Source organism: Haliaeetus albicilla, chromosome 3, assembly GCF_947461875.1.
Source record: "Haliaeetus albicilla chromosome 3, bHalAlb1.1, whole genome shotgun sequence".
NCBI lineage: Eukaryota > Metazoa > Chordata > Aves > Accipitriformes > Accipitridae > Haliaeetus > Haliaeetus albicilla.
The window spans coordinates 26144139-26170180 of NC_091485.1; the positions used below are offsets into that span (position 1 = coordinate 26144139).

At 42.6% G+C, this 26042-nt stretch overlaps 1 protein-coding gene across 5 annotated transcripts in view; it reads right to left on the reverse strand.

Annotated features, from left to right (window-relative positions):
- Nucleotides 1-24447, reverse strand: part of ANKRD29 (ankyrin repeat domain 29) — a 34073-nt gene extending 9626 nt beyond the window's left edge. The window contains exons 1-6 of one of the 5 annotated variants that reach the window (XM_069779173.1): nt 24362-24447; nt 18967-19077; nt 17016-17114; nt 14575-14673; nt 7603-7701; nt 4452-4550 (exon numbers count right to left, since the gene is read on the reverse strand). In XM_069779173.1, the coding sequence (XP_069635274.1) occupies nt 4452-4550; nt 7603-7701; nt 14575-14673; nt 17016-17114; nt 18967-19077; nt 24362-24382 (528 nt within the window). In that variant the 5' untranslated portion in view covers nt 24383-24447. Of the gene's footprint in view, nt 1-4451; nt 4551-7602; nt 7702-14574; nt 14674-17015; nt 17115-18966; nt 19078-23880; nt 24216-24361 lie in introns of those variants that run through there. The other 4 variants (XM_069779176.1, XM_069779174.1, XM_069779175.1 and 1 more) reach the window with 4 other exon arrangements.
- Nucleotides 24448-26042: the final 1595 nt, after the last annotated feature.

The following is a 26042-nucleotide window of genomic DNA, read 5'->3' on the forward strand; positions in this document are numbered from 1 at the left end:
TGAGATCTTTAGTCTTCTCAAATGGTGAGGAACAGGATCTCTGCCCGCTCTTGTATCCTTTCTCTATAAATTAACTCATTGAAATTAGTGACTGACCTCATTCTAGTATATATCCTGTTAATACCATGTGTGTTCTTTGTGATTCAAAAATAACAAAGGCTCTCTTGTACACAGCGTATGTGATGTTAGCATGATGGCAAACCCCGTCCATCTCCAATTTATAGTGTTTTCCCTACCAGTAAGCTGACACTTCATATTTTTTCTAATCTTCCCCCACCAGAGGGCTCTAGAAAATAGCAATAGGGGCACTGAAAAAGCCTATAAAACTTGGAAAATATCTGAGAGCAGCCTACACAATTTAATCTGCATGAAGAACCAATGCTGTGCAAATCCACACCTCTATTTACACAAGAAATGCAAGCACAAGCACAGCATAGGGAATATAGCACCTTTCTTTTACTCACAGTGAAGTTTGTAAGAACTCTTATTTTCAGGTATAAGTGAAAAGAAGCAGAAGGAAATCCAAGTGTTGGGTAACATCACTGTTACCACTAACTGTCCTTAATGGTATTGCTATTAGACATCATCCTCAGTATCTCAGTTATAGGCTAGAAGCAAAAATACATTGTGAGAAAGAGTGACTGTCTTGGAGGACTTAGCGTGAAGAGAAGAAAAATGATGAAGTTGATGGTGGGCTCACATTGACTAATGTCAGCTTCTGTCTCTTAAGGAAACAGCATCTAACATGCACATTTATGCAAATGTGTATAGTATTTATATGGAGCAGATGAGATTTCTGTCCATTTTCATATTGGTGTATGGTGCAAAAGAGATATTACAGTGTACTGAGAGGCCACATGAGAATTCCTGTGTAAACAGATATTAGGGCTTGGAGATAAATCAGGAAGAAAGTGAGAACAGGGAAAGATGTAGTTCAAAACCTACTTTCCTTTCCCTGTCCCTCTGCCCAGCCAGCAGACTGCAGACCACTACATTCCTAGAACAATGTTAAATACCCCACATGTTTTTAAGCTGTGCTTATTTCTGCATTTGATTACAAGCTAGTATATATGGACTACATCTTGTTATATCCAGCAGCCAGCAGTTCTGAACATACTCTGACCGAAAGTTCTGATTCTCTTTCTCTTACCCATTAACTAATGACTTTGCTTTGCAGCTTTGAATCTCAATGTTTGCTTGTGGCTTGGAGTTTTAGAAAGGGCCAGATTAGGGTGGGAGGTGAAATACCCCTCAAATTCCCAGTAAGGACTTCCAGGGACAGAGAGACCCTACTCTCAGGCTACTCGGCGTCATCTCCTCCACTGTTCTGCCTGCCCATCAGTCCACTCGCACCACTACACCAGCTGAATTCTTGCTAATAAATTGCTTGCTTGTCTGAAGTCTACACTCTATATAGGTTTACTGGCTTACATATATATGTAATTGCATATCATGTGTTAAGAAAAAACCACGAATTTTCAGAGTATTTTGAATCCGCTTAGCCAGTTAGACTAAAGTCTGCTGGGACACAGGCTGCCAAAACAGTGTAAAATTCATTGGCAAATAATCTTCTCACTCTGTTTTTGAGTTGGAGAAGCAAAGATACATCTCCCGCACTAGGCTTCAGACACTGCCCCCAGCTCTGTCTAGACAAAAAGATGACAAAAGAATTCCTGCCTGGCTCCACGATGTCAGAAAGAACGGAAGACGGCTAAAATCCAAGAGAAATGACATTGCCAGGGAAGAAACCTGCCAGGAAGCTTCACTGTTCAGTCTTGCGAGAGCTGAGCTGAAGGGCCTGCACACAGACAGACAGCACCATCTGAGATGCTCTACGGTGTCAGGAGCACCCCTGTGGGACTGGGAGATGGGACACAAGACTGAAGGGAAACTGGTACCCACTGCAGCAGCAGGAGCAGACATACAAGGCAGATGCACATGCTCAGGCACATGAATTAAGCCCCCAAATTCACAAGATAGAGAGGAAAGCCTGGACACCATGAGGAAGGAGAAGCATCGATTCACACCTGGCACTCTGCAGCCCTGTATTCAATTTTATGTTGCTTAGAAAAGTTTCCTACAGCAGTGGGAGCAATGTAGTTTCTAACTGACAGTAAGAGTCATCTGGCACTGAAACTGCCCCATCTAGAGCTACATTCCTCATGACCAACATGCCACCTTCGAACAAAGTACAAATTTGTTTGTTAGTAAGAAAGACTGAAGTCCATCCAACCATTACTTTACTAATTAAACAGTAAAAATGTTCCATTTGTTAAGGAAATGTTTCAGATTACAGTGGGCCCAAATACAAATGCCACGGACTTACCCAGGCATAATCTTAGCAGGGATCTGAGGTACCCTGAAGCAAAGTAAGCCCGTCCTCCCGGAGATGAAACAGAGCCAGGAGGAACATTCACACAGACTCAAGTCTTTGCCTCAACTAAGATTTAAAAAAGCCTCATGAAACATTGTGTTGTAGAAATGGGATTAGAGAGCTAAAAAAATATTGTCAGAAAGAATTAGCTGGTGCACTATAATTATGGTTAGCAGAATGCAGTTTTTATGGCAACATGGTTCAGCTAAATCTAAGGCTCACCAACTTTATTTTGACCGAATCAAAAAGCATTAATGCATACCTTGGTTTATCCTTCTACATTGATCTTTTAGACTGTGTTAATTAACAGCTTTTAACATTTCTTAACCTTGATCTTAATCTTGGGAGACAGTGTGGAGGCAACCTAGGAGCAGCTAAAGCATCAATACAGGGAGTAGCTGCCAGCACAGCTCTGGTGCTGGAGAGGTAGGGTAAGAGATAGCAGGAAAATTACTTTAGTTTGGACACATAAAATACTAATCCAGTTTACTTATACTACAGGAGCAGCAAGGAGGCTGTGCAGACCTACAGATGCAGCAGAAGTCATATAGATCAATCGCTGCTGCCAGGCTATGATTTGTCAGGCTTTCGGTGTAGATGAAAGGAAATACTGAAAATACCTGGCAAAGCTTGTCACATGCCACGTTGTCCACTTTTATTAGAGTTTTCACATTCATTTACTCTTGCCTGCTGATTTTTTGCTTGCTGTAGTCAGTGATCACAGCCACCTGGCAGACATACGTGACTGACTGCAAGGACAAGTCCTTATCCCATCAATTTAAAATGTACAGTGAAGACCCAGGACAGCTACCTTGCCTGCAGGGTTTCAGGAGACCACAAGGGAGGCTCTCTCAAAGCAGGAAAAGATTCCTGGGAAGCCCTGTCTCTAAAAAGACATTTCTACCAGCTGGGAGTAAAGATAGCTGTGCAACTCCCACACCTGGCTACTCAAAGCAGCATCTAAATATGCTGTTTAAGCGCTGATTTTAGAGTCAGGAAACAGCTAAACAATCAAGGAACCCTTTTTTGGAAACCAAGAGAGCTTTTATATATGTCTCTGTACACCATGTATACTTATGTACCCCATAGTCAGTTTAACACCTAGGAAGTCTGCTGCACCCTTACCTAACACCAGTGTACAGTGATACAAGGTGGATCTAGCCCTTAGCACCCTAGCAGGGACCTCTGAACCAGCCACAAATCTAGCTCATACATATCATTTAATGATCAAACAGCAGCCCCGCTGCCTAGAGAGGAGCTAATTTCACACTTACGGTTGCCACTGGTCGTATGTGTTTGCAGGATCAGGCCCACTAGAGTAACTAGCTGGAAATGGGGACAGCAAGGCTTTCCACAGGTATCAAGAACTTCCAGAGATGAAGGGAACACTCACGCTTGAGTTTCAGAGTGCACAAGGATGACACAAAGTAAAACTAAAAAAAGTAAAACTAAAAGTAAAAGCTTTTGTCAAAGACCAGCTTCGATGCCGAAGCCACAGTACTGAAGGCCTGGTGATTTCAATATACTGAATTTAGTACTGTCTCCCACTAGAGCTCCCAGATTTTCAAAAGCTTTTCCAAGGACTTCCAAAAGAATGCAGGGATGTGGTAGGCTGTGTAGACCTTCACAAGTAACTTGGTATAACAGAACCAGATCAATAGTTGCAAGAGGTAGTGCAAGGCCCCTACGTCAACATTATATACAGCTAGAGGTTTTTATTTTTATTTAGTTTGGTCCCTGGCCCAAACGTGCATGTGGTTCAGACCTGTTCAAAGGATCAGTCAGTGGTTTGATCTGCTTTAGGGTGTAAGCGCAACTGGTGCAGACCTAGAACAGAGCTTCCAGTTTCACTTCTTCCAGTAACAATCTAGTTTGCATGCAAGCTGAAATGACTGGGGTACTCGCTTCAAAAACACATTACCAATCTGAACTAAAACACAGATGCAGGCACAGCCACAATCTGCCTCACAGTGAAACACCTCCATGGGAACCTGATGCCTGGAGAAAATTCCAGTGTTAATTTTTTTATAACTGTAAAAAATTAGACTACAGCTCTACCCTGAAATGTTGAGCTTACCTGCCGTGGCTGGTTAACCTTTGCTCCTGAAGAAAGCAGCAATCGGATGACATCCAGATAGCCTCCTTGTGCAGCCAGGAAAATTGCAGAAGCTCCATCCTAAGAACAAATACATCCAGCTTACACTGTGTTGAAATGACGCCATTTTTCCACACAAAACCAAACCAAACTGAATCAAGTTCTTGTTCTTAAGCTGTTATGCACTGTAACAGCAGATATACAGCCATGCTCAAGAAATAATTACCAAAATCCAAAGTCTAGTTCATAACAAACTATGGCAACATTTTCATCCAGTATGTACAAGTACTGGCTCCCATCATGTATCAAACTGAGCATTAAATCCTGGGTCTGGAATACTAAGAATCTAGTTCACTGAAGCATTGATCTACATAACTAGAAATTCATTCCTGTATAGCAATATAGGTTCATTTAGCATTTATATGTTCATAGAGAAGTGTTCTGCTACATAGACACATGGTGAAAACATGTTCAAGGACTTTGCAAGACTGGAGGCTCCAGCACTGAAGTCTACCCTTGCGGCTGAAGGAGTAAGTACCATGCCATACTGCTGTGCCACTCCAGCAACTACCACGCCACTGCTCTGGCACATCTTGCAGAAGAGACTTCACCTGTAATATAGTAATGTAAAAGTAGCACGTGCAAGACAAAGTATCTCATAGCCCTATCAGAAAACAGCATTTTCCTGCAAAAAGCTTGTGAAAGAACAAATTGTGAACAAATAACGGATTTTATTTTTCTTCAACATGTCTTTCATGTGCAGATGTTCTCAGAATTTGACTTCACAGAAACTTCTTCCTTAGGAAAAAAAATTAAAGGTCATATTTCATTAATTTTTTTTGATTAAACATTTCCAAACAGCATTATAGTCCATCCAACCAACTAGAAGTGGAAGTCTGCATTGAGAGTGGGACAGGTGTTTACCCATCCTATATCCTCAGCACAGAGGGCAAGTTTTTCCAGGAGGTGAGACTCCTTTAGTTTAAATAGAGACCTGAATGAACCCCTTCACTGCATCTCACATGTATAAGTACACATCTCATGCCAACTCATGCATATGCTTATCACAAAATACAGGGCATTTTAGTGGAAGCCTGTTGTTGACCTTGTCGGCATATCGCTATGTTGGGATTGAATGCTGCTGTCTGCCGAGTGATACTGCTTAGCTACTCCTCTTCCTGCAAAACTCAGCACAGACTTATTGAAGCATGAGCTGAATATAGTGCCCCAGGGACTGAATCTAGAATGTTTGACCTTGATTTCAAGACAAATGTCCTGGTAAACAAGAGAGGTGTCTGCTGGCACTACAAATGCATACCCCTGGGCCCTCTGAGGTCCTGTTTTCTCTGTTTGCTATGCGAGTACGTGAAATAGGGTGATGGTATCAGGTCCTTTGCAGGCTACCTCTAGAGACCTTGTTGGCATATCGCTATGTTGGGACCGAATGCAGTTGGCTGCTGAGAAATACTGTTTAGCTACTTGTCTTCCTGCAAAACTCAGCACAGACTTAGTGAGAATGCTTCCATTTAGAAAGTAAACAAGGCTGTGTAATATTAAAAGAGCTCTTTATTGTAGCATCAATCAAGATGGAGAACCTTGGGTTCCCTAACACCTAACCATTTTAAAAATTATTAGAGTTTTGTACTCAATTGGAATTGATGCTGTAATGAGAAAGCTCTTTTGAGGCTATAACATTTCTGCAAGAAATACCGTTTAGTTAGGGTATTATCTTGACTTCTCTACCCCTCACATGTGTCAATTTAAGGTTACAACACTTACCTTAATGGTTTGGGGAGGACTACTGAAATGCATGCTCTAAATCCCTCTTATTTGTCCACCTGCCAGTGAAACTGCCAGCCAGATACCACTCTGCAAATGCAGCTTGGCGATGCCTCACAAAAGAAGCCAGGCTAATTCCCATTTTCAAGAGATTGTGTTCTTATTTTATTAAGCAGCTGTTTCTGACTCTTTTTGCCCAATGGCTGTGAGCAATAAAAATGCATCTCTAAATCCAATTGCAAATATTGCTTATTTCCAGGAGAGACAACAAGGAAATTATTTCACTGCCTTCACGTCTAGGTAAGTGTCTGCGGGTGTGGCAGCATGGATATTTTTTAAATTGAGTGGTAACCCCAGGGATTACCATGCAGAGGTATGAATCACTGCCCTCAGATTAGAAAGGCAATCTCTATTCACACAGCAGTGAGGGTGCGACACCCTTCTTTATAAATGTGGGGTGAGGGCAGTGCAGAGGTGGGGACCCCCTGTTCAACCAGTGCACAGCCCCTAGCATGCTGGTGGCTTCCGTGGTCACCAGCCCTCAGCTCCCACGCACGCTCATGAGAGCTGAGTGTGACAGCAACCTGCAGATCCATACCCCATGGAAATGGCTGAAAAAAATCATATATCCCTGGGAAATGACTTCCTTTTTGTCAGTCTTGGATGCCCTGGGGTAGGAAAGTGTGATGGGAAGTGGAGGGAAAATCTGCCATTCATTTCTGTTGAATGCTGAAAAGCTCAACTTATTTGCGTCTCTGATGAAGTAAATTAAATCCAGTGCTTCATTGGCTTAATCCAGCTTTCTGAAAAGCCAACTAAACAACATCAGTTCAGCCATATTAACCATTCTTTGCCCAAAACACTGACAAGCTAGAGACGCACAAATACCAAATAACATCATTTTAACTAATATTTTTTAAAAAGATTTAAAACATATTTAAAGATTTTAACTTTTACTACTCTTTCTGGCAGAAAACTGATGAACTGTTTTTCTAGTACCTCAGGGGCTTCATAGCTATTGACTCTTACGTTTGCAATGCAAGTCATGGTAGAACATGACATGGTCTTTTCTTCAAGGCTAATAGCACAAATCTGATCCAGATTTGGTACATATCCTTCATGCAGGTAAGGAACCAAAAGGCAGCCAAATCATCTTTTCTGATTTTGTGCTACTTCTCCCAGGATCATGAAAAGCAGAGAGTTAACAAAATGCACATCTTAGAAGAGTACTATAAAACTGCAATGTTGGCAAATGCTTCTCTGTGCTGGAGCCAGAGTATCCACTGTTGTCCAACGAACAGCACATTTATTCCACCACCAATGTTGTCAATATTATCTGTGTCAAATAACTCACATAAAGTTGATCGTGAATGTTGGCACCGTGCTTCAGCAGAGTTTCCACTACTTTTGCATGCCCGTACTGACAAGCAGCTAGAAGAGCAGTACCTCCATCCTGTGAAAAAACAAAGAATGGGTACAGTCAGGTGAGAGGGCACGTGCTGGACTGAATATCACCATAAAACATAAGCAAATTTTAAGGTTCTTCAGAATTTGGCTCACAGCAGTTCTGTAGTGACTAGCTACCGAATCTTTCATAATTTCAGTACCAAGTCTTGCCCCATAAATCTTTAAACTTGGCTCTGTCACTATAAACAGTTTTCTCTTTTTTTTTTTTTAGTGAGGGACAGAAACCAAGAAAATTCTTTTTGTTCCTCGTCTTTTGCCTTCCCACTAGAAGCTTTGTTCCCTTCACAACTCCAAACTCCTCCATGTCTCTTCACTTTAAAACCAAGTCCCCCACCCCTGCCAAGCTCTTCCACCTATTGAAGGTCAGCACACCTTTCCCCTGCTCCAAAGCCTACTGATCATCTACCCTTCTTTGGCCAGAACCTCATGCCCTGTCGTGTCCTGCCTCCCATCTGTTGATTGTTGGTCTGAAGAAGAGTAGGGAGGATGCACCTTAAAGCATTCTAGCTAACTGTGGAAGTGTGCATCAGACCAAACCCATGACCATTAATGAAAGCCCCATTACTTCTGCTGAAGAAGTGATCCCTGCAGGTAAGAGCAATCTCAGGTGGCTATAGTTGCTGCACATCACCACTAAAGGGAGACCTAGGCACGTGTATCAAATCCTGCTTGTAAAGCTGCTCCCTTGGGAGCTGTCTGAGAAGGGAAACACCTCAGTGTCACTGGCTGATGACTCCAAGCCAGCTGAAACAACTAAGATAGCAAACGTGAGTCTGGGTGTCTTGTTAAATGCACTGTGCCCCTCTCAAAAATTACCCTTATTTCTGACACTGATATGGAGAGGAAGTTCTTATCTTCTGCCTGGGATGGCACCATGCCATCATGCTAAGATGACGCACAACCCCAGTCACCCACACCAGAGGTCTCTCTCCCCTTCCCTGCCTTCTCCCTGTCTCAAGCCCCTCCTCCACAAGACAAGCTATCTAAAGTATTTCAGAGAAATGGTTTCTAGAGCTGTTATTAATGTGGGCAAGAGATTGTGTTTTCCCTCAGACTTGTTCTCTGAAACAGCTCCAAAGCTTTGTTTGAATTTTTCCACACAGACAGATATCCACAAGAGAAGTTACAGCCCAAATTGCCAAATGGATCTTTTATGATGGGAAGTGCCAATCAAATTTATTAATCTGTGGTGTTTTTTCATGCCTGTAATAACCTCATGAAAATTGAAGCTCTGACACGACTGAAATAACCCACAGGGACTGCCTATAGCAACTCCCAAAAACTCATATTCACCCTTCCTCCCTACGACACTGAAAAGCAAACAAGGCTTGAGTGTCAGCAAAATCACAGGTGTGAAGATGTTATGTGACAATCTAAGAACTGCATATTAATTCTGGATTATTTGAGTAAATATATTGTGTAATCAGGTCAGTGGAATTAAGTTACTCTATAGCTACAATGAGTCATTAGACTTTCCTGCCAAATTAAACTACCCTAATTTAATAGGAACTGCTGGAACAAAACACAAAAGCAACCACAATGGTTCCTGGATTGAAAAACACCTTATACACACTTAAAAGACAATGGCAAAAGCTAACAGCTTCGTGAAACCTATTTCCTGTCTCCAACCAGCTGACAGCCATTTTGCTCAAGTAGTGAGTTAAGAGATCAAAGGGCTACAAACAAAAAACAGAGACATTTTAAAATATTCTTCCCCTGAAGGAAATGTCGAGAGAAAGGTTAGTGAGTTAAGAAAGAAACTGTGCTATCCAAAGTGGAGGTCCTCTGTGAAGAGGCAGGGAAGGATGGGCTATAGGAAACTTAAAAATATTGAGGGTCCCCATGTGGAGGGTAAACAGACATGCTCAGTTAGCTGCATGTGGGAATAGTTTGTTTATTGCTTTATGGTCTGTTTTTTGTTTTCTAAAATTCTTGTGTTCTCAACAAACTCCTGTTATTTTAAGAAGATTGTTTGGTTATTAACATTATTTCTGGAGGGAACCAAATGACAGGTCCCAAATAAAAAGCAGGCCTGCAAAGCTAACCGCAGTTAGCATAGCAGAGCTGACGCCCAATGCTTGGAGTACAACTGTGTGATCCCACCTTGGGAGATGTCACAGCTTGAAGTTTAAGAAGGGGGACACTTCTCGCAGGATATGTCTAAGTGTCTCAAAATGGGGTTCCTCACCAAGTGTTTGGTTGAATCCAGTGAACAGTTTTAGACAGATACATTTTTTGAAAGAATAACATATTTCCAAAACAAGTATATTTTAGATCTTTCAGACTAGAGTGACCAAGTTTCCTAGATCACTCTGATCAGTGCCCAGGGATCAGAAAAAAGCATTGTGTGGTCCCTACTTCCAGCTGTCCACCCTGAATCAAATACTTACTGGGTCAGAAAGAATTGGGTAACAACTCCTTACCTCAAAGACTTGATCCCTGATCAGGAAAACAACTGGGCTCTAAGACCTACTCTACTGCGTGTCTCCTATCAAGTTGAATACATTCAACAGAAGAGACTGGGATTCATTTGCATGCTCTGGGTGGGGGTACCATTGTGATAAACAGAGATGGGTCTTGCGGTAAGAAAGGGAGGTTGGGGCCAGGAATCTTTTCCACTGACTATGTGGTAAGACAGCACTCAGTTAAATCAAGGAATTGTCAAACAGTGTGAAGGTCCATGGTTTCTTAGGAGGAGAACTCAGCCCCTTCTCACCCCTGTTGAGCTTCCATCTCGCATTCTCTTACTTTCCTCCAGCAAGCTCTAGCTGGAGACCCCAATGTTTTACAGGCCATAGAAAAGGCAGATGAGTTATGAAAAAAAAAAAAAAGAAAGAAGTAAATGACAGAGTTTTAACATCCCTTTCAGCCATGTGATTCCCTCTTTCCTTTTTGGCTTCAGCTGAGATGAGCAAAAAGCTGAAGCAGCATCTTTGGCACTGGCAAGCCTCTTGGAAACTCTGAGCAGGGCAGCAAGTGGGAGCAGGGACACGTGGGCAACCACAGAGGCGCTTTGAGGGCCACAGCAGATGGGAGGCTGATGGTGCAGCTGACAGAAGGCACGTCCCCTTGGGTTTATTTCTTGCTCATACCCTGTTTTCGTGACACAGTGTAGCTTCTACTAATCCTTCACTGCAAACCCTTCCAGCTCAGATAAGAGGCAGTTCTCTAGGCTACCTCTGCAATTCTTCCTCTGAAACCATTTTTCTTAGCCACACATTATGTTCTCCCTACTGGTGGCACATACAGCAGCTGCCAATTTCCCATATAAGCACTTGGAACAGCAGCACCTGATAAGACCACCCTATCTGGTGTAGACTTCCCTATTTGCCTACCTCTTCATTTCTGCCACCATCACCTGAAAGTAGCTCAGAATTATATGGTGTTTTATCATCTCTGAAATGTGCTACAAGGGAGGGGAGCTGATGTTCTGCAATCACTACCTGCTGAAAAATAGCCTCTGACATACCATTTGACCTGCAGTATTGCTCAGAAAACGTGCCACCACGCAAACCCGTTTAAGAATCCACATGCCTATAACATGTCTCAGAGTAAGAAAAGAGAACATGTTTCAATTTGTGATGTGTAGAGATGTCAGACTGGGACAATGCAGAATAATATTATTGAACAATATTTTTTTATAATATATATATAATAACCCTCAGTAGTACTATTTAGTCTCTTTACAACATCAGCGATTATTGCTAATTACTTTATTACACTGTTTTAGAACATGTTTGCTTTGCCTGCCATAGTGAATATCAACTCTAATGATACAAGGGGTAACAAGAATTGAATGCCTATATTAAGACAGTTCTCCAGCACTCTCATATATGAGTAACAAATGTAGTAATTACAATTTACAGAGGTACATGAAAAAGAAGATGTTGGGCTTTGCATTTCCTTGCTTTAAAGTCTCTGTTTCCTAGGATACATTAAATTCATTTTCTTATTTCAAATCCATGCCTTCATTTATAATAGAAAGTTCTTTGCAAATTGATTAATTTTGCAGTGCCCTTTAAAAACAGCCAGGATCAGCGATATCTTTTCCAGTGCTGCTCCCAGCTGAGTGCCTTAACTGGAAAATGCCTTATCTCTGACCTGAAAAGTCATATTTTGTCAACTATATTGTTTCTGGGTTTTGGGGGGATGGAGGAGCCCGTTATCTTAGTCACCTGTTAAGAGAATGATGGCTTGATGGAATAATTCCGAGCTATGAAAACCACATTATTAAATCAGAAAACTGAACTGATACAAAACCACACTAGAAGGCCAATGGAAGATGCATACTGTCAATGCAGTACGTTCTCAATGGTGCCTCCTGCTCAGATACACACTGCTGCACATGTACAAGTTACTTTCCCACCCAGCCTCAGCCTAAAAATTTGGTGGGTTACCAAAGCCCAGTCTGGAAGATGTAAGCATTTGGATTCCTGTGTCTAGATCCTCATTTCAGAAGAGCTGCAGTCCCAAGCAAGTAAAGAGTGAAAGAATGAACATGGCAATTTCCAGGATAGGACCCAGCATTAATGATGAATCTAGCAAAGCCCTCATACTACTGTTCTGAGAGACCAGATCCTTTCAGCAAAGAGGGCACGAACATGATAGCTAACCTCAACTTTTTAAACCAGTGTCACTTTAATCTTGCAGATTCATTTTAACTCAGCTATCCTTTGTTCAGCTTCTAAGAACCTTTTCAGGCACTGTAGCTTGTGTCATACTGTGAGTGCTGAAGTGACTGATACACTTCTTGAAGAAGTGATGAGAAAGAGGGAGTGCTTGGACTGGCATGTTGGATGCTACTGGAAAATAGCCTCGCAAACACATCACATGCCAGTTTTTCATGTTACATCCCTTGGGAGTTGGTGCTGTTTTACAACCAGCTTGACTGGAAGTGGCAGAAAACTGTGGCCTGGAGAGGAAGAGCCACCTGCAGCTTAAAAGATACTTCGGACTGGCACATGGGCCAAGTCAGGTCTGAATTCAGAAAAGGCAGGCAGGAATATGGGGGTTGGGAGCAAATTTTCAAGGTGAGCAACAGTAGAGCCGAAACCTGCAGTTGTCCAATGATGGAAGCCATTAGGAGCTGCTGAATGCAGGAATATTTTCTTATAATTTAGATCTTTACTCCTTTTATCTGCCCTAGTGACTCACATCAATATATTTTGCATGCTTCAAAAAAGATCATATATTGTCATGAAGGACCAGAAAATTTCAAGCCTGCTGTTCACCTTCTGTGCCAAGTCTTGGCCTCTTCACAAACTCCTAGTTCACAGGCTCTGGAAAGGTTTGGTGAAAATGCTAACTGTCCCTCTAGACAGAATAAGGTACTCAGCCTCTGTCTTTCCTCCTTACCAAGTTTCCTGCATACACCGTTTTCCCTCCCTCTACAAAAACACTGCCCAATTGCACGCTGAACTGCAGTGAGTAGTCTAGGCTCTTCCTAGGCCTGGGACACCTTTGCTCCTTCAGCATGGCTTTGTGGCCTTTTTATAGGCCAGATGACTCAAAGGACAGTGTAAATTCACTCATCCAACTGTATACAGCTGAGTGCAAGAGAAGATGATCCTTCTGAATCTTGCTAACTCTTACCTATACCCTGAAATAAAAGACTGAGAAGCAGCCCTTATTTTAATGTGCAGCTTCTCCCAGTAACTCTGTCCCATGAGACCATCCAGCACTTTAAAATCCAGCAGTTGTATTTAACATTGCAACCTCCTGCATTGCCAAGTTCCGCAGCTGCACTCCACGTTGTGTTAAACAGCCACAACTTCATTCATGTTTTTGAATTTACTGATTGCTGCTGCGGTCAGAGAGTTGTTTACCACAGGCATAGCTCCCTGGGGTACTGGTATCCTACTGTATGGGCATGTGTGGATTCTGGCCACAAAACCTCAGGATTTTTAGTCCCTGGAGTGTGAGTTGAGTCTTTGATGTTCTGTCAATTCCCTTAGTGTTTAAGGCCTGTATTTCCAGGGACTCCAGAAAGCAGGTACGGGTTGAGGGAATCATTCAAATCACAGACTACAGTATCTTGAAAAATTAGTTACTGTGCAGTAAAGAACTATTCCTTCCTCTTCAAACACATTGCTATGGATCCCAGGGTAAGTGACTGGCAGCTGTCCTCCCCAGATCATGGGAATGCTCCAAAATGTGGTCACATGTCAAGGGCCAGAAAATTTCATGAAAATATGTTGCTTTTGGTTCTGTTTGCTGAAAGCAGAGGTGCTAGTACTGCATTGGGCAAAGAAACTAAGTCGATGTACTGCTGTCAGTGATGAACTGCTGTTCTTAATGCTGTTCACCCCATGAGGTGTGATGTACCAGACACAGGCTCTGCCGTCTGTGCTTTTGGCTATTATAAGAAGATTTTGAAAAAGGACCTGCCTGAAAAAAGAAACAGCAGCTCTGAGGTGCATTTCATCTTCTTGTCACAAATGGGTAAATGGGAATTTAAGGGAGGACTGAAGCTATTATGCTTTTATGTATCCTACGGTGGTATGCAGAGACATCCCAATGTAGACAAAATTTCAGTCTATGCAAGAGAAGTACATATACAGATAAAATGGGATCCTACCTAACGTACAAAAAGACCCTTTGTTCTTAAGAGGAAAGACTGATATCACTATCCAGGGACTCATCTTTGATCAACTTATGCCATTAAGTCTAGGTAGTAAAAGCTAGTCCCAAGTTAATATTTTCACAGTATGTCACATTATTCATATTACTTAAAACATATTCATGTGAGGAAATCCTTTTATCACCTTCCTGCTGCCATGTCATGTTTCATGTGAATAGGAGAAAAACAGCTTTGATTGCCAGAATGTATCAGCATGCAAAAATAGACTCATCATCTTACTTTATTCTTAAATTCAGTGGAGGCTCCAAATTCAAAGAGAAACTTCACTACATCGTTGTGGCCTTGTTGTGCAGCAAAGAACAGAGAAGTTGCACCTGACTGTAAGGAAAAAATGGATTAAAAAAAACCCCAAATATGTAACACACTTGACTGAAGTCTACACATTTCAAATTAAAATGTATTAAGCACAATCAGCTGAATACCAGCTGTAAAGACATGATGATTTTGAGGACTCCAGAGGACACCAGGTATCTTAGATCAGTTTTCTTCTCATTGCTCTGAGAAATCTGTCCAGCATCATACATTTGAGTAAAATCCAAGTTTCACAAGGGGCTTCTGCACAGAGTTTCTAATATAGACCTCTTAGGATTTACTCACTTCTACCCAGTCACCAGGTATGGAAAGCAAGCCCGGTGTGAGAAAAGACCAGTCTTGCACAACAGAGGAACAGCCAATTTGAAACCAATTCCTATTCCACCTGTCGTTACAACCTGAGACAAATAGGAGCGTGAGATGGATTTGCATCAGGGTGTGAAAAGGCCAGGGAGACAGTTATTTGGTACAGCAGAGCTCCACCTTGCTTGAATCTCCACTAACAAAATGGGACTGCTGTTGGCTAAGTCATCCTTGTCTCTTGCAGCAGTAGATCACCATCCAGCCAACCAGCCTTGAAGCAACGATAACCAGCCCTGCAACACCTGCTTTCCCTCAAACTCACTGAAGAACTGAAACCCCAGATTTTATACTAGTTGATTTTACACTAGTTGTATAAAATACTGTCATTAACATGTGAGTAAATTGGGACCAAAAAAATGAGTATGTGAGATATTAATGGCTGGACAGAAGGAGAAGGGAAGGGAAGGGAAGGGAAGGGAAGGGAAGGGAAGGGAAGGGAAGGGAAGGGAAGGGAAGGGAAAGGAAGGGAGAAGGGAGAAGGGAGAAGGGAGAAGGGAGAAGGGAGAAAGGAGAAAGGAGAAAGGAGAAAGGAGGGAAGACAGACAGGCTTTCCCGACTTTGGGCTCTCTCATCTGATATAGAAGGTGCAGGAAAACTGAGCTACACATGAAATTCACCCCAGTGCCCAAAGCCTTTACAATAGCACATGGGCCCTTGAGTCCATTTCAGAGCCCTCTCTCCCAGACACACTTATGAGGCTCTCACTTCCCCAAGCTTCACAACTTCAGAGTACAAGAGAACTGGTCTGAGTATGTGGATTTAGTTTCAGAACAGTGCTGTTAGTCTTTAGGGCTTAAACTTAATCTGGTTTGCTTCCTCTCTGCAACAGAGTGATTTTGGAGGATTTCAGTGTTTCTCTTTTTGTTGGCTTGCTGAATCAGTATGTCCTGAGTGATACTCAAGAGTAGCTCCATAAAACTTTTCTCAACTTTTCCTTTTGTTGCTGCTTCTCAAGCAGTGTTTACCTAAGGGAAGGGACATGTTTAAATACATGTTTCGTTGGAACAGGATCCCACTGAAAGACACTGACAATCATGGTTAGTGCAAGTTTAGGCCAGTAGGTACAAAGACATTTATATCATCGAACATGGCATTCACTGACTCAGTAACTTGCAGATGTCAGCATGAGATTAATGCTCTAGTTCCAGGTAACCAAGGAAAGTGAGAAACATTGGCTTGTATTGTTAAAGCAATGAACATACTGTTGTCCTGCACTGCCTGCCACCATCCCGTGTTACTGCATGCCCTCCCTAAACTGCTCTTCTCTTTGGACCAGTAAAACTGTCCTTACCCCAGAGAAATTCTGCTCTCTGTTTAGCCAGCACACAGACCAGAGTGGCTGCAGGTACTCCTTACAGTCATTTGCACAGAGCATGAGGGGAAGGCACTTTCCCAAAAACAGCTGCTGACATTGTCCCTTCCACAAGCAAGCACATCATGGTGTGAGAGATGTCTTGAATACAAAGCAGAGATGCAGAGAAGGGTATGGGTGATTAAGCTGTGTGATTGTTAGAGATGAGTTGGCTCAGACTAAGAGGCAGAAACTCCAAAGCACACCAAGTCAAAATAATCCCCGGGCTACCAATGGCATCCACTCCATTTTAATGACCAAACTCTGCAAATCAAAAGGTAAAGGACTTCTCCTTATCATTTATCCCATCCAGAAAGCTGTAAATTACTGTGCCAATAAGTAAAACTGCAGATGCAAAAATGCATCTCAGATGTAACTGCCCCTCACCAACCAGATATGCTGGAAATGTTTGATGAGTTTTTATTTATAAATGTACCTCTGGCATCTCATTTTCTATTATAAACTCCAGACGTCTGATTCCTTGATGTCCTCAGGAGAACAGACCCTGTTTATACATGCACTGCACAGCAAGTGATAGCAATTGGCAAAAAGCAACAGACAATACTCTTCTATTATCTGTAATAAACCAACGGTCACTTAATCAATCACTGTTTGAATGCAGAACTTCTCCTACCTCTCTCTGCAGATTGATATCTGCTCCTTGCAACACCAATTCCCGTACACAATCTATGTGGCCATAGTAAGATGCTACCATCAGAGCTGTTGTGCCAAGCTGGGAGTAAGGAAAAACAAGTCAGTACCTTCAACAGACACCTCCAGCAACAAATCAGGCTGTCTGGAAGAGACAGCACCTCTTCCAAAAAGCTGAAGGAAGCTTATGATCATTGAAAAACTTGCTATCATTTAAAACTTACTATCAAGAATACTTTGAAAATGAGCATTAGCAGGTATTAAAGCAAAAACATTACAGGTTTGCCTGCAGTGCTAAGGCCTGACCGTTAAATATATATGCAATGATTTCACCTTATTGTCCCAAAGTAAGTGCAACAAGAATAACAAGAATATTTTTGGTTTATACACAGCATTTTTATCAGAGAATCCCAAAGATCTTTGCATCATTTCCAGAAGAATGACCTTAGACACAGGAGCTGAGTAACTTAGCTGAGTCACTTAATTCTGAGTCATAGTCAGGAGTAAGGTCTGGGTGATTGGAATGCTAATTCCCTGTCCAAACGATGAGAGCACACTCACTCTGTGATTCTTCACATTATATGAGAGAACTTTCCATACCAGAACTGTGAGTTCAGGTTCCCTCAGTACACCATAAGGTCACTAGCCCAGTGAACCAAGTAAGTTTCAGGTTATATGTATGTGGTGTATGGACAATACGTAGAAACCACATTCATAAGGATGAAATTCATCCTTCTAAAACATTCACACACACCAGTTCAATTTAAAGAAGGAATGGTGACATTACAAAAATGAAGCATGCAGCCTTAATCGTACGAAAATATTTTAGTCTACAAAATTAGTAAGTCAGGATATTTTACAGTGCATTGTAAAAATTCTTGATCAAGGCTAGCCTTATTTTGAGAAAAAATGAGCAGTAGTGGACCTTATTTCTTTGCATTGATCTCTGTCCTGTTTACTCCATGCCCCCATCTGAATATCCCTCCCTCCCTGTCAAAATGACACTCATAGCATCATCTCCAGAAGTACTGCAGGACAAACACTTGCCTACAGGGCAAAAATGAAAACAAAAAGATAGGTTAAAGTCAATGGGCTTAGAAAATCTCTTGCACTTTGAAAGTGTTCAAAGTGAGGGAAGCTGTGCCAGATTCATGTTTCAGGTTGGAAGTGGCACTAACCCTGTACAACACAGGCACAATTCTCAGTAAGTCAGTCCCAGCATCGAAGAAACCTGGGAGCTTCTCAACCTTGGTTTTCCCCTGCTTTTTGCCATAGCTTAGTAAAATCAAGTACCTCTCCATAGGTTGTAGGCACAATAGCAAGACATACCCATTATCTGTGTTTTCAACTGAGTTCTAATCTCAAAACTAATTTCAACCCATGCCAATTACAGTAAGGAAATCCCCATGAAATCTATCTGTCACGTGTCTCGTCTGCCCTTTGCGTGGCAATCTTGCTGTGCCTTCTTGTTGGTGCCAAGTCCAGGAGATACTGGGGTGGGGGAAGAAGAAGTTAGGAGGCCAGCAGCTCTTCTAGTTATGAGGAGCTCTGCTAGCTGACAGAATCATTGCTACCTGGGCTCGGTTGAGTCAACTCTTCACCATGATCTATTACTACAATGACATTTCCTTGCAAAGAGAAGCCCGAGGTGCTAGGATCTGTGCTTTTAACGTCAGCACCACAAATAACTGTGTAAGACACATTTTTGAGTGCTGGCAAATTCCTAACCCCTTGCCACTGATGTAAATCATCATCACGCTATTTTATCTTGAGTTTCAAATTTGCTTCCTGACAAGAGAAGGTTTTAAATCATCCGTAAGCGCCACAAGACTCTCAAATGTCTCATGTTAGATCCCTGCCACACCCTCGGTGCAGCGGGCTATGGAAAGCGATGTAAAACCAGTGCCGTGGGTGTAGGTGCATTGTGTGCATACGCTGTCTTTGCAGTCCACATCTACTCGCCCGCTGTTCAGCAGCAGCTGGAGGAGAGCCAGGTTTCCTTTTCTCGCAGCCCAAAACGCAGCATTGGCGAGTGGTGTTTCTTTCTGGTGAAAAAAAACAAAAAGTAGAACTAAAACATGCTGGAAGATGCATTGGACAAACACACACCGGCAAATTCTGCATTCAAGCCAGGCAAGTTTCACCTTAGTGTGCTGTTCTTTCAAAACCAGAGCATGGAAGGGAAGCTAATTTAATTTCTTTGTGCAATTAAAGAGATCAGTCTCCCTGTGCTACCTCATGTTGTTTCAGGTCTTCCCTGTGTCCATGGTAGCCTATGACTCTTAGCTTGCTCTGTAATGAGAGACGATGATGCTAGTCCAGATCCCCAGGGAAACATCACAGAAAACAACTGCTACCTGTATTGTCTGGTTCTGTGGTGGGGCTGGGCACAGTTAGAGAGGCTGAATCATCCTGCTGACATGTCCTGCTACAGGACAGCCTCCTGGGTTTCAGGTTAGCTCTCAGCTGTCTCCTTCTTTTCTGCATATAAAGTCCCAAGACAGGAAAAGTATTGCTTATGCCTCCTCCCTGAAATTAACACCCTGTAACTATGGGTACATGAGATACCTGCTGGGTGACGCCAGGAAAAAAAAAGGCTAAAATCTTGCTGTCTGTAGACTTCAGGATTCAGTTACTAGGTAGACAAGGCAATATGTAAGGCAAAATTGGGAAACTCTGAAATCTAGATAACAGAGGCCACTGTTAAAACAAATTAGTAGTAATATAGTAATATTTTGAGGCTTTCTTAGTCCTAGAAACAATGCCACAGTGTGACTTCTCCCAGGTAGGAGCAAATTGTGACTGCCCAGCATAGGAGGAGGACAGCAGAAAAAGACACAGCCTTTGCTTGTGACCTCCTTATCCAATCCATGCTGCCAAAATAGCTGCCCTTACAGGTAAGCACTGCTATGGGTGAATTGTGGAGGGGAAACAATGCTGTGATGGCAATGGTACATATCCTAGAGCAGGCTCATGCCACTGTTTTTTTAATAAGGCCCAAACCCACCAACAGTTCAGTAAAGCATCATTTCACTGATAATCATCTTAGACCAAAACAGTGTCAAAAATACCCAGGGGCCTTGCTCTCCAGTGAATCCTGCCTTCAGGATAACCCAAAGAGAGTGCAAAGTGGATATAAAAGTCAATCATTCTGCTGCAGAAAATGTAATACACCCTTCTCCATGTCTAAATGTCAATGTGCACGTGTAATGTGGTAGAGAATCAGGATTGAATGGTTTTACGGTTGATACTTAAAATGCACATATAAAGCAGTTTAAATTCCTTCCTCCACTGACACACAAGTAATAAATCTCGCAGAAACCAGCAGACACAAGACCAATCCTGTGCGAATCTATCCCAGATCTGTTGCACTGAGCACCTTCCATGGGTTGCATTTTTAATATTCATAGGTTGGAAAATTGGCAGCTGTTGGAGATGAGAGAAATTTCAACCATTCAATAAATCATAAGACACTTCCTATAAATTGATAGCGATGTTTCTTGTACCAGCACACATAGGGGCAGGAGTCTGAAAAATTTAGGAAGCACAATAGGCTAAATTCTGATCTTCCTTTTACAGCTAATACATTTCCCCTGGTGAATCTGTAGATAATGTCAATCAAAGTAGAGCTAGCAGTTTATAGCCTCCTTGCTGGCAATGCAGTAGTGTTTTCCTATCTTTACCCTTACAACCACTAAAATTTTATGTAAAAGCAAACAATTGACCTAAACACACAGTGGCCCATATTGCCCTTTTTGCTCTGATTTATTAGGCAGATATTTATTTATAAAGCTGGTAGTTAGGAAGTATTGGCTTATTGTCTTTATGATTATGATATTCAGTGGAAAGCTATTGCAAAAGAATGATATTTAGACCTTACAGAATGGGAAATCAAATTCCTTACCTTTTATTGTCTCACTCTAGCCCTTAAAGTTTTAGAAAGCTTTGGGGTATGGCAATATATCCATACAGGAAAAGGTTTATTTCATCCAGCCCAGTTTTCACTATAAGGGCACAGTAGCAATGTGACCGCATCTTATTATGCCTATCATGCAACAACAACTTTATCAATCAGATAGGCAGGAACTGAAATTAACATTCAGGAACTCTTTACCTGCTTTCATCAGTCTACATGAGGAGACAACTGAGTTGCCAGTGTTACCCTAGTCTGGAAGAAGAAGTCCAAAGTCTTTAGCCTTATGAGTCATAAATGCCTACTTCTTTTTTTCCCCTGTAATTCTTACAGTAGCTCTCCAGCAAAGTTGTCCTCATACTTTGGATCAGACCCAAGGAATGGAAGAATTCTCCAGTGCAGCAAGGACACGAAATCAGGTTTTTCCCAGTGGTGCTTTTGACCCAATTTGGAATACTGCTATCAGTACTTGTACTTCCCCTTGTGCCCACACGTTGCTGGGGATTCCTTGTATAAAAGTAGAGTAGAGAGCACACTCAGACTATCAATCATGCAGTGATTAGATAAAAAAAACCAAAAGCAAACACAAATCTGAGCTGTTTTACCTGCTATGATTAATGGAATGTGCAAAATCATTCACATGATCTGGGCACCCTACAAGGACAGCCTCAAGGAGTACCATGTGGCAATTTCTCTCTTGCTTTCAAACCAAGGATTTATAACTCTGTGCTCTCCATTTTCAGGTGATATCAGCAATACTGACATCACTGGTAGGCAAAATGTAAGACATTACTTTGGGATTAATAATCTGATTAACTGAGCAATATATGGGTTTTAAACTGCAGGATGTGACATAAGCCTTGACAGCTGTTGTTCAGTTATGAACTCAATCCTCTCTCATCAGATACTTCTTAGGGAGAGGTAATGTTGAATTTCAAGAGATACGATTTTCATGTAATTCTTATTATAAAGCTAGTCTGCTCCTAATGCCTCCTTAAAGTAAACAACTGATCCTCAGCATTGACAGTCTGGGAACAGAATGCAATAAATGTTTGAAAAAGTGATTAGCTAACAGCTTTGGTGAAAATGACATGTTTCATTATATCATTTGCTCCAGCATCAGAAACTTTCAGGATACAATTTCCTCTACTTCATCAAGACCTCTAAAGCATTATTTCAAACTCTGCCTCTGCTGTTAATTTCAATTGTTTATATGCTTTTACGAGAGCCCAAAGATGAAAAGCTGGCATTATATTCATGCTGTGCTGACACCAAGTAAAAATACTTATTCAAAAATGGCCTAGAGGAAAATACATGTTATAAATGTGACAAGACCATTTCTATGCAGGAATACAGAAAAAATAAAATGTGATAGCGTATCTGCATGTGTCATCTTAGGAATATAGAAGGGAAAAGTACCATTTAAATGCTGTGATCAGCAGCTCCCGCTCCCTACCCTACCTTTGACTTGCTGTTTGCAGAGAAGGGGCAGGTCACAGTGGGGTAACAGCTGAGGAGGAAGAGTGCAGTTCTAAACAGTGATCTTGAAGATGACAGAAAAGAGGTGACAGGCAAAGACAAAGAAAAGAGAGGAGAAAGAAAACGCTAGCCCAGCAGCTTGTTCCTTGTACTGTCAAAATACAAGAAAATTCCCTTTTCATTCTCAGTTTCCAAACCAGTCCTAATAGAAAGGAGGAACTGAGTAAAAAGTTTTAAGAGGAAAAACTGGAAATCACGATCAAACATGACACAATGGAAAATGTTAGTGGGACTTAGGAGGAAAGAGGGAGGACTTTATTAGATAGCACTACATCCTACATGAAGGATCCTGATGAAAAAGAAAGGTTCTTCAAGATACAGATGTAAGTTTAGACAGGCAAAATCTGGTATAATAAGAGAGGATATTCAGGTGTATAGACAGTGACAAAAAAAAATAAATGCTACCTTGTGGGTAAATAGGATAATAAATGGAAAAATGAATAGACAGTGGCAAACAGAGACAGTAGGAATCCAAGGTAAGTACACAGTCTTCTGAGAGAAAGAGAAAATGCCAAGCAAAAAGACACAGAAAGAGAGAAAGGAGAGGGAGATGGGGGCTGCAGTTCCCCAGAGGGAGAGGGAACAGGTAGTGAGCTACCTTGAACAGGAGTACTTGAGGGAATAGAAAGCAAGAAATAGGGCACAGAAAAGCAGCTGATCGGGACAGAACAGAAAAGAAGACCTGAAGGACAAGGTAAAAAACACAAGGAGGCCAAAAAAGGAGAAGGCGGCAAGAAGAAGGGGCTGGCACCACCAGGAACATGGGGCTAGCATCCGTTAGGGTGGATGCTTGTGAGAAATGAAGGTGGGAAAAAACTCACAGAGACAGAATGGAGGGACAGAAGAGACTAAGACTAAGAAAAGAAAAGCAGGTATGAGACCAATGCAGGACCAAAAAGGGGATGACCACAGAGATTTCGCCAGCCAGTGTAAGGCTGAGCTGCACCGTGAGCAAAGGTACCCTGCTCCCTGCCACCACGGGGCTTTAACTGTGGGTGGGAACCACCTGCTGCACCACCACTGAACTGACCCCATGGCACCGGAGCACCGGGACTCCGGGGGGGAGGCACCTTGACAGGAGTGAGAGGCAAGTACAGGGAATAATCCATCAAATAGAAGCAATGCGACACAAACAGCACGGCAAAGGACTGGAACAGAGCCGGTGATCAATAAGAGAGGGGCAAGCACAGCATCCAGAAAGCGCATAACGGAGGAGAAGATGTACATCTAGCGTCAATATTACCCGTTAGCATCAGTAAATTGCTGCTTGCTTCCCTCTTTGCCAATTGATTTTATTAATCCTGTCCTCAGATTAAAAAACAGGCTATCTTTTGAAAATGACAGCTCTTGCATGGTTTTGGATGGAGGAAGTACACAAACAGAAAAGGGAACGAACCAGCCTGGCTTCAGTGGCCACCACAGCCCGAAACGAGGAGCACGGATAAACGCTGCCTCCCAACTATTACACAACCAGCAATAGCAGAGATGATCGGAAAAGTGCGGAGGAGGCTCCCGCCTGCACCAAAGCCCACGGCGCTGAGCCTGGCCGCCCTAAAGCCAGCGTAAGGCTTCACGGAGGCTCGCCGTTTATGCGACACCAACCACGGCTCCTTTTGGGGGTGTCAGCTGTGGAAAGCACCGGCTCCATCAGCTGCCGCCGCAGCACTCCCAGCGCACCCCAGAGCCCGGGAAGGACGCTTCCGTTTTCTTTCCTTCCGCCCTCAAACACCCCCGTTTCTCCTACAAAACCATAAATATTAAATAAATCCCTAAATCCAAGAACGCGACGGAGCATTTCAGGGGCTGCCGGCACGGCAAGCACAACGCGGGAGGCCAAACGCGCATCCCCCCGCCCCTGTCCCCGGCGCCCGGCTCACCTTGAACGACATCCTGCACATCGCAGCGCCCCGCCTCCGCGCCCCCCCCGCGCGCCCCCCCGCGCCGCGCCCCTCCGCGCCGCGCCGCGCCGCCCCGGGGCTGCGCGGGGCCGGGGCGGGGCCGGCGCCTCCCTCCCGCATGACTTTAGGCTCGTGAGTTTCTGGCTCTTACTCCCCTTTAAAGGTTTTTGGGGGGTGAGGGGAGTGTTAGGGATTACTGTTGTTGTTATTATTTTTATTATTATTATTATTATTATAAAAATCAGTGGGCACGGCTACCCCGCAGCCACCCGCACCCCCTGCTCCAGCAGCAGCACCCCGAGAAGCAAGACCCCACGGTGGGGACCCACACTGCTCGGCCGCTGGTTCAGACCTATAGATCGAGCCTCCGCTGCTCAGAAATAGCACTGAAACGGGCGGAAACCCAGGCACCCCCACCCCAGCCCGAGCCTAATGCCACCTCCGTGGCACCCCTTTTGTATTTAACAGCCCTTTCCCCTCATATCTAGGAAAAAACTGTTAAAAGGTATCGTTGTGAGTATACCCACGCTGCAGCTGCACAAGCATGTGAGGGTGAGCGTTCCCTCACCTTGCGTGTGTCCAGCTATCACCAACACTACTACCTCCCATGGGTGATGCGCTCTTATTAGAAAGACAGCAAGTTCTTGAGGGCTTAATTTTAAGGCTTTAAAAATGAACAACCATAAAGCCAATGCGTGTCCTGTTTTGCCTGGCTGCCGCAGATTTCATTCAAAGTCTGCGTGATATAAAGTAGGCAAAACAGGGCATGCTCTAGTGGGAGATTCCTGAATTTCTTTGCTATTGTTGGTTTACACGGAGCCCTTAGGGATTTTCTTCTTTTGATGTGCACACATAAATCGCATTCACGAGAAAATTACGTGTATGCGCTGAGAGAAAATACTTGCACTAAGATCCAAATGGTTTATTCTACAAATCTGCAAGTGGAGGATTTTCTGCAGATTTTTTTCCTGAGGCAATATTCATCTGTGCGTACAGTAAAACAAACTGTAGGCACGCAGATGAAAGCTGCTAATAACATAAGCTCATCTCAGAATGTATGGTCTGGTGTGAACCTCATCTTAATTACTGACAAGATCATACAAACGTCGATGATCATTCTGATTTTTTCTTAAACTTAAAAATACTGAATAAACTCAGTAGATCACATAGATAATAGTCATCCTTGCTCTGATCCAGTTGCACAGTGATGCTTGCCCACTGATAGAGGAAAATATTACTAATTGGTACACACTCCTTGCCTCACCCCCAGAAAATCCCTGTATTTATTAAATCTATTGTGACTAACATGCCAATCTTCTCACATTCATCAGCTAAAACGTTAAGTTTTCTGACAAAGAAAAAATAAAGAATTCTCTGGATGAACAACAAAAAAGGACACCAATGCAGTACAGTTTTTGGGGGGTCTGTATTTATTTTATATGTCAAGGGACAAATTTTGAAGTGCCTTTCTTAATTTGCCCACAAAATCTGAAACTGCACCTATTTTCAATTGCACATGGTCTCCTGTGATTTTGCTGTTTTCACATTCAGGTGCAATAATTTGTTAGAACTGTTGAAAACAGAAATACATACACAAAGGTATGTTCTTTTTTGGTGACCCTCTGAAAGTTTATCCCAGAAAGCCTTTAGAAACTATCTT